This window comes from Biomphalaria glabrata, chromosome 12 (assembly GCF_947242115.1).
Source record: "Biomphalaria glabrata chromosome 12, xgBioGlab47.1, whole genome shotgun sequence".
Taxonomy (NCBI): Eukaryota; Metazoa; Mollusca; class Gastropoda; family Planorbidae; genus Biomphalaria; species Biomphalaria glabrata.
The window spans coordinates 12,836,169-12,850,567 of NC_074722.1; the positions used below are offsets into that span (position 1 = coordinate 12,836,169).

At 37.0% G+C, this 14,399-nt stretch overlaps 1 protein-coding gene across 1 annotated transcript in view; it reads left to right on the forward strand.

The window, feature by feature from the left end:
* Nucleotides 1-14,399, forward strand: part of LOC106063629 (pineal opsin-like) — a 110,036-nt gene that overhangs the window by 58,347 nt on the left and 37,290 nt on the right. Inside the window, exons 2-3 of the mRNA XM_056006641.1 lie at nucleotides 4,045-4,511; nucleotides 5,049-5,249. Coding sequence (XP_055862616.1) covers nucleotides 4,367-4,511; nucleotides 5,049-5,249 — 346 coding nt within the window. The 5' untranslated portion in view covers nucleotides 4,045-4,366. The remainder of the gene's footprint in view (nucleotides 1-4,044; nucleotides 4,512-5,048; nucleotides 5,250-14,399) is intronic.

Genomic DNA, 14,399 nt, shown 5'->3' on the forward strand with positions numbered 1-14,399 from the left:
AATGGACGAGCTAGAAAATTAAAAATAGAATTAAGAAATACGAGTCTCATATTATTAAAATGTATACAGAACGTGGAGTGCAAACAAGGGCTAAAATTAGGGTCAAAATGATCTCGTTTGAAGACCAATATTGTAAAAAACAAATGGTCGTGTGCTATGCACCTTGAACTGACTTCTAAATGGTCGAAGGTTTTAACCCTGACAGCTTCCATCCCCTACCGTCTTGTCAGAGGTTTTGGGCTTTGATGTAATAATCTCTTAAGTCTACAGGAACATCCCAGACATGCAGCAGAAACATGTCAACAAACAAACAAAATTAAACCACTGCTGACATTGGCATGGCCAACTGTACGCTTGGTACCTAGAAAAAAAGACATTTTCATATTTATAAAAACTTTCTCCTGAAATGTAGGACCCATAAGAGGTGTTAGCCAGTAGTACCTAATCTCAGAAGCGGATAAACATTTTAGAACCATTGTCATGATAATATTCTTATTTATACCCATCATTAGAATTAGAACTGAAAAGTGAACTCTATAGAGATAAAACTGGTTACAGTACTCTACAAAAGGGGGAGCTGTGGCTGAGTGGTACAGGGCTTCTGAACAGGGTAGTCCCGGGCTCAAACGTCATAGATGGCATAAACACTTAACTGCAACGTCATAGATGGCATAAACACTTAACTGCAACGTCATAGATGGCATAAACACTTAACTGCAACGTCATAGATGGCATAAACACTTAACTGCAACGTCATAGATGGCATAAACACTTAACTGCAACGTCATAGATGGCATAAACACTTAACTGCAACGTCATAGATGGCATAAACACTTAACTGCAACGTCATAGATGGCATAAACACTTAACTGCAACGTCATAGATGGCATAAACACTTAACTGCAACGTCATAGATGGCATAAACACTTAACTGCAACGTCATAGATGGCATAAACACTTAACTGCAACGTCATAGATGGCATAAACACTTAACTGCAACGTCATAGATGGCATAAACACTTAACTGCAACGTCATAGATGGCATAAACACTTAACTGCAACGTCATAGATGGCATAAACACTTAACTGCAACGTCCCTGCCTGAGGGCAGTGGAGACCAATAGCTCGTTTGCCAAGTCACAGGCCTGTAGGAAGTGAAGACTGGGATTTATAGTTTTGTGATCTTTAGGCGCCTCTTGAGTCCAGCCAGTTCTAATGGATGCCTGACAAGTAAAGGCGGTTGGCAGTGGTGCTGGCACATAACAGCCTCGTTAACCGTGGGCCACAGAAACAAATGCAAGATCTTGAAGGGGAACTTTACTTTTTACTCTACAAAATATTAATTGACAAAAAATACATGCCGAGGTAATATCACGTGACCGGATGTAGCTTCTTATCAGTCTGCATCTGTTTTAAACGATTCCTGAATATAAAGAATGAAGAAAACAAGGAACAATTTTAAAAAAAATGGCTTGCCGCCATATTTTTTTTGGTATCATTATAAATAAGTATATGTATTCAATGGAGTTTCAATGGGTTGTCAAAGATGCAGACGACAAAGGGTACCGCCGGAGCCCCACCTCGCAATTAGACTGTCCCCACGCGTCACCTTTAAATTATCCCTCAAGGGAAGTAACCCAGAGTCAAGTCATTAGGACTTTTCCGAAATGTAGATCTAGGTCTTACTAAAGGAAAGAAAAAGTCACAAGCCAGTCTTTTGAAAGTTGTAGGTGGACACTGCCCTCGGGGGGGGGGGGGGAAGATGTTACCCATCTCCTTCACCAAGTCTTAGAAAGGAGGAAATCTAAAAAAAAATGCATGGACACCACTGTCATTAGCAGTATCAAAATACAGGCAGAAACAGACACAAAAAAAACAACACAACCTTTTTATAATGAGATACGGGTAGCACTTTTGTGGAGGCAGCTCTCGCTCTCTCTCTCTCTTTCTCTCTCTCTCTTCTGTAAAAATGCGATTAATAATAAATAAATATAAATAAGTCATATCTGTGATGAAAATAGTTGAGAAGTTGTAGATTTTTCTCATTTCTCATGTTTTCTTCATAAAATTATAAATTTTTGAAATGTTCAGGTCAGTTTTAAAATTGAAACCATTGGTGGACGCACAGTCTTTCCTTGTCTTAAATCAGGAGTTTAAGATTGTGTCTATTGTGTGTGTCGTAAATGAAAAGAGTAGGATGTAACCGACATTTTGTTGGAGCAGTCTTCTTGAAATTTCGATTACACTAAGTGTTATGTAATCAAGCTTCGTCAAGGTCTTAAGAGATGTGTAAACAGGATGTTTACTTACACATTTGTGTCGAGAAGTAATGGAAATTTCCATTTGTGTTAAAAATAGGCCGAAAAATTAAAAATATAATTCTCATAATTTCTTCTACTTTTGACCAGCTAATTCTAGCGAGGGTATATGTACAGGGAAGATAATAAACGGGGTCGTTCAGTCACTCCAAGTTAACTTTTGTAAATATATAATTGAAATTTTAGCTATACTGTGTTTACAGCGTGTTCAAAGTTCTAGTGATTTCTTTTCGTGGAATTAACTTGCTTTGTTTCATAAAGAGAAATTTTTATAAGGAGGAGAAAAACATATTTTATGTTGTCTTGGCAAGCTGTGATCTCATTTTTTGATCCATTCCGACGAAGACATGTCTGCATGTGTTTTATTTAAGTTATTATTATTATTATTTTACATCTGCGCATGTCTATGGCGAAAGGTTTTCTTTAGGTCTCTAATGCTATCTAGCAAAGTATTCTTTGAAGCATTTTCCGGCTATCTATTAAGGAATCCGTTTGCTCCCAGTGAGATTAAATTGATACCTGAGATCGTCTACCGTCTATGCCGACTGTCGTAGCGCTAGCCGAAATGATTGCTCTGTGGCATATGGCCGCCCCCACGAAGGATAAAATGCTCTGCACATGCAGTCGTGACAAAATAAAGTGTTGCGCTCATTGTACTGTCTAGACATGTCAAGTAATTGACCGCAATAGGAGAAAGACTTTATTTAGTACCTTAGATTTGTATCACATCTATTAGTACTCTTTAAAAAAGCCATTGGAAGGGGAGATAAATCATGCAGGGTGTTGGGTAGGAGTTGTGTTGCGATGTAGTTCCAACTTGCCCTTGTATTCCTATGTATCAACAGTCACACAAACTTGAACAGAGCTTGAAATTCATTTTCACCCATTCCTTCAGTCCCTCTTCATGGGCAGAAGGAAAAAGGTGGTCAAAAGTTGAAAGTCTGGAAATTTTCGAATCTGGCGGCGAATTTGATAGAACGTCGCGCTAATAATGCGAATGTCGTGGGTTCATTTCCTCATATTTAGAGGCTTTTAATCTCAGTGTAAAAGTTACAAGAACAACTCACAAGCCGTTAAATTAGATATCACCTCAATTATACATCTGCTACTCTCGTCCTAAAATATTGACATCTATTTCCGTTCCCGGTCATCAGCCGTTTCCCGCCTTTATTAGTTTTATACACTCAAATATCGTCGATGCTTCTAAAAATTACATCAGCCAACACAGACAAAAATCTCCATAATACAGAGTAAAGGGAAACAACTTGAGATCCTTCTGAAACACTCACCCGATTCAGCTCGACAGCAGATGTTAAACCAACTTCCGGTTTCCGGCGAACCTATTCTGTCCAATGGTTATCCTTAACTGGTAAACCACGTGATGATAAGAGTATGATATTTCATGTAGGACTAACATAAGCGGGAAAATAAGTGATAAATTTTAGAATTGATCTTATTTTTTTTTGTTCATTCCAATATTTATGGAATCAAAATATATGAAGAGAACTCTTTTGTTTCATCAACTAAAGACTCTTTCAAGACCTTTTGCCATTTTTTCAATCTGTTTTGATACATCAACCATAGACTCTTGCAAGACCCTATTTCCTTAAACCTCCATCTTTAATGACATCTTGAAACTTTAACAATGCCATGTTTTTGTCACTTTACTCCAGACCAATAATTATACATATTTTTATTAGTGTTTTGTAAAATTGTTTCTTTACAGAGTTACTGAACTTCAACGCGCCAGTGTAATAGGATTAATGCCCCTTCCTCAACTTGAGAGTGTAGCAGACGATGGAATTTGTTCCAGATGGCGGCGACTCACGTCAGATCTCGCAGCTGAGTAGGCGGGAAATCGTCGCAAGTGAACTAATCTATTAATGATTATTGCTTTTTTTTGTTATGGAGAGTTTGAATCTACATTCAGAGATGTAGGTCGCTGTGAGGGTTTTCCCGATTTAAGTACGCCAAGGAGGCGCTACTAACTTACTTCTTGTGGGACCATTTCTATTTGTCTACTTTTATTTAAAGAAAAAAAGCTAGCCATGGCGTCCTTGAACTTGAGCTATCCGTCCGGTGCGACGGCCGCCATCGCTCTAACCAACGTGACATTGAGTAACCATGACCCATTCGTCTCGTCTATGAGCTACTCCTGGGACCTGATCATTGGAATTACTATTGTGATGATTGGTAAGCGTCTATATTGTGATGATTGGTGAGCGTCTTTGTTGTGATGATTGGTAAGCGTCAATGTTGTGATAAATGATAAGCGTCTCATTTCTTGACGATTGGTAAAGGTCTTTGTTGCAAGTATTGTCCTTGAGATTGTGTTATGGATCTTATGTAAGGGATATTTATTAGATTCGAGAACTCACACTTCACAAGAGGTCATTGCCAAGAGGTCATTACCCGACACTGGGTAGTTGATTTTTTGTGTGCTAATAATACAGCTTAAAGCATTCTCAGAGCGCTAGTGTTTATTTTTTCTCTTGACCTATTTTTTTTTTGGGGGGGGGGGAGTATCTGGGAGAAGGTTTGCGTGCTGTCTTTAGGCAAACACAACGTCTGGTGGAGTAGAGATTCGAACTCGAGCCCTTTTCATAATTAGCCATGCAGTGTTTGCTACCCAGCCACCCAGACGAAGGGTGTATAATATTTTTTTGTCTTAGACTTAAAAAAAAATTTGGTCTTAGAATAATGTGGGTCTCACCATCTTCTCTTATACAGTTATCTCTGGATTGTTCTTAAACGTGACCGTTCTGTGGACACTGGTCAAGCGCAGAGCTGGACTAAGGCACAACCACCAGCTGACCAACACAGATTACTACATCATAGCGTTAGCCTCGTCTGACCTCTTGGCCGTCGTGCTCTGCTACCCCCTGACCTTTGTGTCCACCTTGTCTCACAGGTGGCTCTTTGGACAAGTTGGTAAGTGGCTCAATTAGAATACAAATAGCTACAAGTATATAACAAGGTAAACAAACATAATGTAAGCTTAATGCCTATATAAAACATAACAGACTTAAAAAACTGAGCTCAAACTAAATCGAAATTGAGTTTGAAGCTATCTATTTTTATTGTGTGTTTGTGCGTTTCTATGGTGGCGGTAAGAACAGGTTAAGAGGTTGTGACTGATGCAACATAAGGTGGCATTGTCGTCATTTGGTCTTAGGAGAGACGACCTCAGAACGTGAGACTGAAAGGCTGTGTTAGTGTAGTGAGTTAGATTTTATAAAAAAATATTATTACTAAAGTCTGCTACATTTTGTTGATCTCAAATTAACTTAATTTTGTGTATATCATAAATAAAGTCAGTATTGGTCACAAGGAACGTATCCAAGGGCTTCAAGTTTATTACTTCAGATTTATTTTGCCTACAACGGTTTCGTTTTCCCCTGCAGTTTGGTGCTACAAGTCAAAAGCACATATATGTTTGGTGCTACAAGTCAACAGCACATATATGTTTGGTGCTACAAGTCAACAGCACATATATGTTTGGTGCTACAAGTCAACAGCACATATATGTTTGGTGCTACAAGTCAACAACACATATATGTTTGGTGCTACAAGTCAACGACACATATATGTTTGGTGCTACAAGTCAACAGCACATATATGTTTGGTGCTACAAGTCAACAGCACATATATGTTTGGTGCTACAAGTCAACAGCACATATATGTTTGGTGCTACAAGTCAACAGCACATATATGTTTGGTGCTACAAGTCAACGACACATATATGTTTGGTGCTACAAGTCAACAGCACATATATGTTTGGTGCTACAAGTCAACAGCACATATATGTTTGGTGCTACAAGTCAACAGCACATATATGTTTGGTGCTACAAGTCAACAGCACATATATGTTTGGTGCTACAAGTCAACGTTACATAATGAACTAATGAGACAGTTTGGTGCTACATCAGTAGGTTGAACTAATGAGACAGTGGCCAGTTTGTAGTCGATTCTTGCACGCACAGTAGGCATTAGTTTAAAACTTTCGTTGTCCGCCAGCAGTTTGGTGCTACAAGTCAACAACACATATATGTTTGGTGCTACAAGTCAACAGCACATATATGTTTGGTGCTACAAGTCAACAGCACATATATGTTTGGTGCTACAAGTCAACAACACATATATGTTTGGTGCTACAAGTCAACAGCACATATATGTTTGGTGCTACAAGTCAACAGCACATATATGTTTGGTGCTACAAGTCAACAGCACATATATGTTTGGTGCTACAAGTCAACAACACATATATGTTTGGTGCTACAAGTCAACGACACATATATGTTTGGTGCTACAAGTCAACAACACATATATGTTTGGTGCTACAAGTCAACAACACATATATGTTTGGTGCTACAAGTCAACGACACATATATGTTTGGTGCTACAAGTCAACAGCACATATATGTTTGGTGCTACAAGTCAACAGCACATATATGTTTGGTGCTACAAGTCAACAGCACATATATGTTTGGTGCTACAAGTCAACAGCACATATATGTTTGGTGCTACAAGTCAACGACACATATATGTTTGGTGCTACAAGTCAACAGCACATATATGTTTGGTGCTACAAGTCAACAGCACATATATGTTTGGTGCTACAAGTCAACAGCACATATATGTTTGGTGCTACAAGTCAACAGCACATATATGTTTGGTGCTACAAGTCAACAGCACATATATGTTTGGTGCTACAAGTCAACGACACATATATGTTTGGTGCTACAAGTCAACAACACATATATGTTTGGTGCTACAAGTCAACGACACATATATGTTTGGTGCTACAAGTCAACAGCACATATATGTTTGGTGCTACAAGTCAACAGCACATATATGTTTGGTGCTACAAGTCAACGACACATAATGAACTAATGAGACAGTTTGGTGCTACACCAGTAGGTTGAACTAATGAGACAGTGGCCAGTTTGTAGTTGATTCTTGCACGCACAGTAGGCATTAGTTTAAAACTTTAAATAAATCGGACAAATGGCTAAATAGGCCAGGAGAATCAACACATTTGAATCATGCAGAATAATAAAAAGTAAAACGAAATTGCCTCTTTCTTAGAAAGTAGTCAACGACCCGTGTCTTTGATTGATGTTGGCTTTCTTGGTAATGACCCTTATTTTCGATAAACCACCCTATGTCTTGTTAAGACCTTTTTTGACAAACCAACTTGTGTCTTCTTAAGACCTTTTTTTTCGACAAACTACCCTGTGTCTTCTTAAGACCTTTTTTTTTCGACAAACCACACCGTGTCTTGGTAATGACCCTGGTTTTCAGCAAACTACCTTGTGTCTTGTTGTGACCTTTTTTTTCTCAGCAAACCTCCTTGTGTCTTGGTAATGACCATGTTTCTCATTAAAGCAGCCCTTGTCTTGTTAATGATCCTAGCGGCTTTGTACCATTAAGATAATCTTTGAATAAAACAAAGGACAGGGGCAGCTTTTCGCAGTAATGAAAAAAAAATCTTCCTAAGAAACTAGGACAATCCAACTAGTTGAACTCCTAAGGAAAAAAAAAACTTGTTCAAATACCATTTCTTTCAAAGCCTAACACGAATGTAGTGATACAATTAAACTAAAACTCGTCTGCTGTTTACAAGAAAGAGAAATCACTGAACTTATCGACTTCCCATTTTCTCGTCTCGAAGAAACTACTTGATTTCTGCGCAAGCTTTTAACCGAACTACAAATTGCTCATTAAAAGGAGAGCAGGTTTTTTTTTTCCGTCGTCTGCTGCAAGTAAAACAATTCATTAAGTGACACAATCATTTTGTTTGTTTGAATGAATAACAGAAATGTGGTTGTTTTGGCATTCAGACTGAATTCTGGGTGTTTGCATCCTCCTTCCAGCAGTAACAAATGTTACGAAGATTTTAATATAATTTTCATATAAAGTAATTGAATCAACAGACTGGCAGTTTAAAAAATCAAACTCTAACACAATACAATTTTAATTATATTTGCTTACTTTTGCTTTTGTAATCAGTTTAACAAAATAATGTTTTGCTGCAAACATTGACAATTAAAGATTCATCTAAACGAGAAAAAAAACATGATAAAAAAGAGATACGTGAACAACATTAAAAAGAAACATTCAAAGAGAAAAAAAAACAAAAAAAAAAACGATTTTTGAAAACTCAAAAAAAAAATAAAAATAAAAGAATCAGTAAAACAAAATTGATGATTTCTTGTCTCACGAAACAATTATATTCCTCGTTCGCACGAACTTTATCAGACACATTTTCTTGTTACACACGACATAGAGACTTAGACTTTTAAAAAAAAAAGTAAATAGTTCAATTACTAGTGTATTTAAAAGAACCGAATTTCAGACCAACTACATCACTGAAGAGGCCGGCCTTGACAATGGAAAATGGGTTCAGTGCACGAACAGGTGGTCATGCTGCCATTATGTGAAGAGGTTTTTTATCGACTTTCACAAGCCGCAGCAAACACAGGGGGCTGATCTTAGCCTTGAGCTATGCTTACAATGGAGTTTTTTTAAACAAGAAAAACAGAAAAAAAACTTGTTTTTTGTTTTCTTTAAACAAAGCTTATATTAATCGTAGTTTGGATCAGTCATGTATTTAAATTTGTAACAGATCTCTAGACCAGTGGTTCCCAAACTTTTTTGTCTCGTAGACCCCTTGCCATGTTTTCTGGTTTTCGGTAGACCCCCTGCTCAACTTGCACATTTTTGCAAATTCATTAACATTTTTTAAACAAATTTCTAACTGTAGTGAGTTGAGGAGTGAAAAAGTAATTTAAAACTACACAATTTATTATACGAATTTGTCGTTCTATGAAGTAGTCTTTCCAACATTAAATATTAATTAATTAATTAATATGCCTTAAGTATCATTGTAAAAAGTGTCGCATAGAGCAGTTTCTCGTGTATTTCTTGATCTTTCACGTGTGGCTCAAATGTTGAATCTGCTGAACTGTTTTCATTAACAGGAGATGGGTCAAAGGCGAGTAACTGGAGCCTAAACCAGTAAACTTCAAGCAGGAAGGGCTCATTAACCTTGGCTTCCTACCCACCTAGCAGAAGGAAAACTGAATTCAAACCTCTGCTGCCTTGCTACTATACCCAAACATGGGAAAGGTCTCGTGGGTCAACCCTAAGGAAATATAAAGGAGACGGTGACCATTAGCGCCATGTATTTCAGGGCCGTCCCCTCTTTCTCTTTTCTTGGGGGGTTCCAGGTTAGGGCTCGCCTTGTTATGTTAGATGCAGGCTTGCGAAGGGTGTGAACTATCCATCTCCAGCGTCTCTGAAGGATATCTACTTCAGTGGGCTGCTGCTTTGTTCTTTGCCACAGTTCCTCATTCAAAATCTTGTCTGGCCAGCGGATCATAAGAATTTTCATCAGGCAGGTATTGATGGATTGCTGAATTTTTTTCATGGTGGTGATGGTGGTTCACCAGGTCTCTGCGATCTGGAAGCAGATGGGCAAGACGTGGCGACAGTTGGAGAGACTCGCCCAGAACCGAGATGCCTGGAGGAAGCTGGTTGGTAACCTATGTCCAGAAGGGACTACAGGCATAGATGAGATGAGATGGTGACCATTAGACAGTTTGTAGCACACAGCGCTACACCTTGTCAGACCAAACTGTATTTATGTATCTTGTAAAGATTTACATAAGAAGCTTTTAATTTTATAACTCATGCCACCGAAGCGACCTTGAACTGTATTGTTGCTTAAAAAGAAATTCTTTTAATAATAACAGATGTAGGTTTGTGCAAAACGGCTGGTAGAATCAATGTTTGACCTTTGCATTTTTCCGTATTTTGCTATAAGAAAAGAAATCTTGTAATACTCTCACAAACCACCATTTTCTCTATATGATGTCGAACTATGATTTTGCGTGTCTATTTTGAACTTTGAGTGTTCGAAAGTTTTTAAAATCTTTATTTTTGTCAGGGTAGCATTGTCTCAAATGATCTTCCAGCGAATCTGGTTAATATCGTCATAAAAAGTCACTTAGGCTTGTTCGACAAGGAAGGAATCAATCCCATTTTTATTTTTAAATAATTAATGCCGTACTGTCTACCTTTCTTTTTTTTTTTGTTGTTCTAAATATTAGTTACATGTAGACAAAATTAAGATATTTAAATAAGTATTGAAATTGATTACAACAATTTTTCATTTGAATAGCAGGATAAATATTTAAAGGATTTATGAAGGTACAAATCATATATTAGTGTATGCAATAATTACATTAGTGGAATGTGAACATTAAATGTGCTTAAATGAAATCTATTATCGTAGACCCCCGTGGGCATCTCATGGACCCCCAATTTAGTTTTTTACTTTCGTAGACCCCTTGGAGGTCTTCGTAGACCCCTGGGGGTCTATATAGACCACTTTGGGAATCACTGCTCTAGACTAACAATGATGAATATGTGTGCTATGATCCTATCACTTATCCGGACCATTTGACAGGTGTGGAGGGGGAAAACTGGGGGTATCTGGTTTTCAATGCAATTATAACACAAGCAAAATAAAGACAAATCGTTTGAAAAACAAAAGCAATGCTTATCTATAGTGGAAGAACTCTGACCTTTGAACTTAAGCTATCAATAAGTTTTTTTTTCCTTATTTGATATTAGACAAAATAATTAAACAATTAATTGATTCATTGGATACTTTTGTTTATTGATGCTTGTTTTGTTATGTACAATAAATAATTGTTTAAAGTTTCAACTTAATCGGGGAATACAAGAATGGGAAATCGCGTTCACCATTGTTTAAGGGAACTAACTAACAAACAAACTAACCAACAAATTTAACCATATCTGTGAATACAGAAGAATTTGTTTCCCTTGTCGGTATCAAACAAAATAATTAATTACTAGAAAATAATTGTCTAATTGGTTAACTTTTTATTGATTCATGTCTTACCTATGCAACTGTGTGAAGTTTTAACCTGATCTGAGAATGGTTGTGGGAGAAATAACGTGTACACACTTTTAACCAGACAGACACACAGACAAACAGACAGAGTGAGTTGATGTAAGCTTTGTAAATTAGTGAACGACCTGAATTCGAGTTTCCTCGAGCCAATACACTAACCACTATGCCATGAGAATGCTTATGAAAATAGATGGTTTTATAGTTATCTATTGTTAGTTTCAAACTTTTCTTTCTATTTATATGACCTTATCAGTCAAGTAATATTTCTTTCCCTTGTTCGAGATAACAAACAAAATAATTAATTACCAATAGTTAATTGACTGATTGGTTCAACTTTTATTTTTTATTGATTTTTGTTACGTCAGGTAAAAGAAATAATTGTGCAAAATTTCAACTTGATCCAACAATGGTTTTTGGAGAAATAAAGTGTATAAACTTTGTGATAGACAGACAGACAAACAGAGTGAATTGATAAAAGTTTTTTAACTACTAGAATTACTCTATCAACGTTTTGAAGTTGGCGCCTCGTTTTCAAATAGCTAATGGAGTATCTCAGAAAATCCCCAGTTTGTCACAACTCTTCCCGTGAAATGGTGGTCTGAACAAAGACAAAGTCAGCTTCCATTGTTTATTTCATTCAGTTTGTCAGTTCATCTTACAGAGTCTATCGTATTTGTTTTGAAACTTGTATTCCACAGACATAATTCTATTTTGTTGAATTTTTAAAACTAATCGCATTTCCTGACGAAGTGTGTTGTGTAAATCAGAATATTAAGATCCATCACCTCAACGGAAGATATCTATACAATCAAATTGTAACAGCGCTATATCAATATTAAGTGAAACCTCCACTTTTTGCAATCGTCTACGTATCTCATCTCATCTTTCTTTCTCTCTCTCTGTCTTTCTCTCTAGCTTCATTCTAGATGGGTAGTTTTGAAAAAGAGGCCTCCGAAGCCAGAAGAAAGGAATAGAGATAAGGTAACAGGAAGCTAAGGGTCAAGCTAAGTCAAAGTGTTTATGTGTTCGAATTATTCCTGCTATTTTCATTTGAATAATTTGTACCGAACACAATGACTATTATTGAACTATAGTATACATGTAAGAATTTAATTGCAATTACTTTATGTGCCTCGCAGCTTTAAGACTTGATTCGTTAACAAAAAAGTCCTTGAAAGAAGCCCATTTTGAAATCGCAATCTATAGGGCAGATGATGTAAAGGTCTTCTGTTTCTATGGACGATGGTTGCTTTGTGGCCAGCACAGCGACCAATGTCAGGTATCCATTTGAGCTGGTTAGACTTGCAATCTTTTGGGCAGACGATGTAAAGGTCATCTGTTTCTGTGGTCGACGGTTAACAAGAGTGGCCAGCACAACGAGCAACCACCTTTACTTTTCCCCAACTAATGTCACGTACCCATTAGAGCTGAGTAGACTCAAAGGCTTCCTAAAACTCCCAAAACTCAAAATCCCAGTCTTCTCCCAGATCGAACACCAGACCCTCGGTCTGAAGTCTAGCGGTTTACAACTGAGCCACCACACCCCCAGTTTCTCAATTAAAAGAAGTTAATTAGGATAATAATAAAAACTAGCCAATGAAACATTTTAAAAATGTGTTTGCACAAATTACGTTATATCAAAATACAATTTTAGTGAGAAAATTGACAATAAAAAAAAAAGACCAACATTTTATGGTACATTAAATATAAACACTATCGTAGGATTTCCTTGGACTTCGTTTGCTAATGAGGTTAGTCCTGGGTGAGGTCGTTTCATAAACAAACAAGTGTCCTTGCTTAATAAAGATGAGTATTTGTATGTGTGTGTATGTTAGTGTTGGTGTAGTAAGGAGGCTTAGCACTCGGAATGCGTGGAAGTAAGAGAAGCTTTAATGATCAGACAAAATTATGGGCTACATCGCAAAAAGGCATCAACGAAAAGATAAACAAAATCAACAACAACATCTGTAGGGGAAACGACATCAACAGAAAGATTATTATCAGCAACATAAACATCAACAAAAAAGCCCTTTTGCAACAACATTAATAACATAAATAGCATCAGCCACATCAATGAAAAATCATAGATGACATGCACAACAACAGGAAATACAACATCATCAAAAAAACAACAGCAACGTAACCAACAACAATAATAATAGCATCTGCAACAACATTATCAACATCATCAACAAAAAATATCAATATTAACATCAACAACAACACTAACAACAACAAGAAGAACAACAACAACATTAACACCAACATAAGCAACATCATCATCAACAACAACTCTAACATCAACAACAAGGTCACAACAACATTAACAGCATTATCATAATAATATCAACAACAACATTCCGCTTGTCTCAATCTCTAATGGTCGTGGCAAGCGCTCTGGAATATTGTCTCGATGTCCCGGGTTCGAACACGTTGCTATCCCCGTCCGTCGTACTGGAGGTTTGGGCCAGGATGTAATTACCTCCCAATCCCAGGCATGTCAAACAATCAAAGGCAAGCTTCTCTCTTCTGTTTCACTGCTTCTTTCTCAGCATGTGAACTCATTTAAATGTATTCATTGATTTTAAAGTGGGCGTAGATCTAATCACTCTACTTCATCATTCATTCTTGTTTCCAAAACATATGCAAACGCAGTCTCTAACAATAAACGCTGACCACATAACCAAGTTTAGTTTTTGTACTAACTCAGTGTCCAATCTTGATCATGTGAACAACTGACCTCGATCTGAATACATATTACGTCAAACTGTTAGCAACGAAGAAAACGTACGTGTTGCCAATAGCAACATAAAATTATTTTATATTAGAATTTATCTGACTTCAAAAAAATAAAACTTTGATAATAAAAACAGATAAACTTTGAATACAGCTAATATGGCCTCATTATTTTTTCACAATAATGATAGCATGTTACAATTAGCTCGAAGGGGGATATGCAAGAAAAACATCAGCTTTTAATTAAAACAAAAGCGAAAAAAAAAAAGATAAATTGAAGATCTGGTTGCCATGGAGATGTCACATTTAGCATGTCGCTTTCGTGTCGTTGTCATGTCAGATGAATATCTCTGACACGTGTTATTAAACACACTCGAAGTCGCAATCGACCTCATAATCAG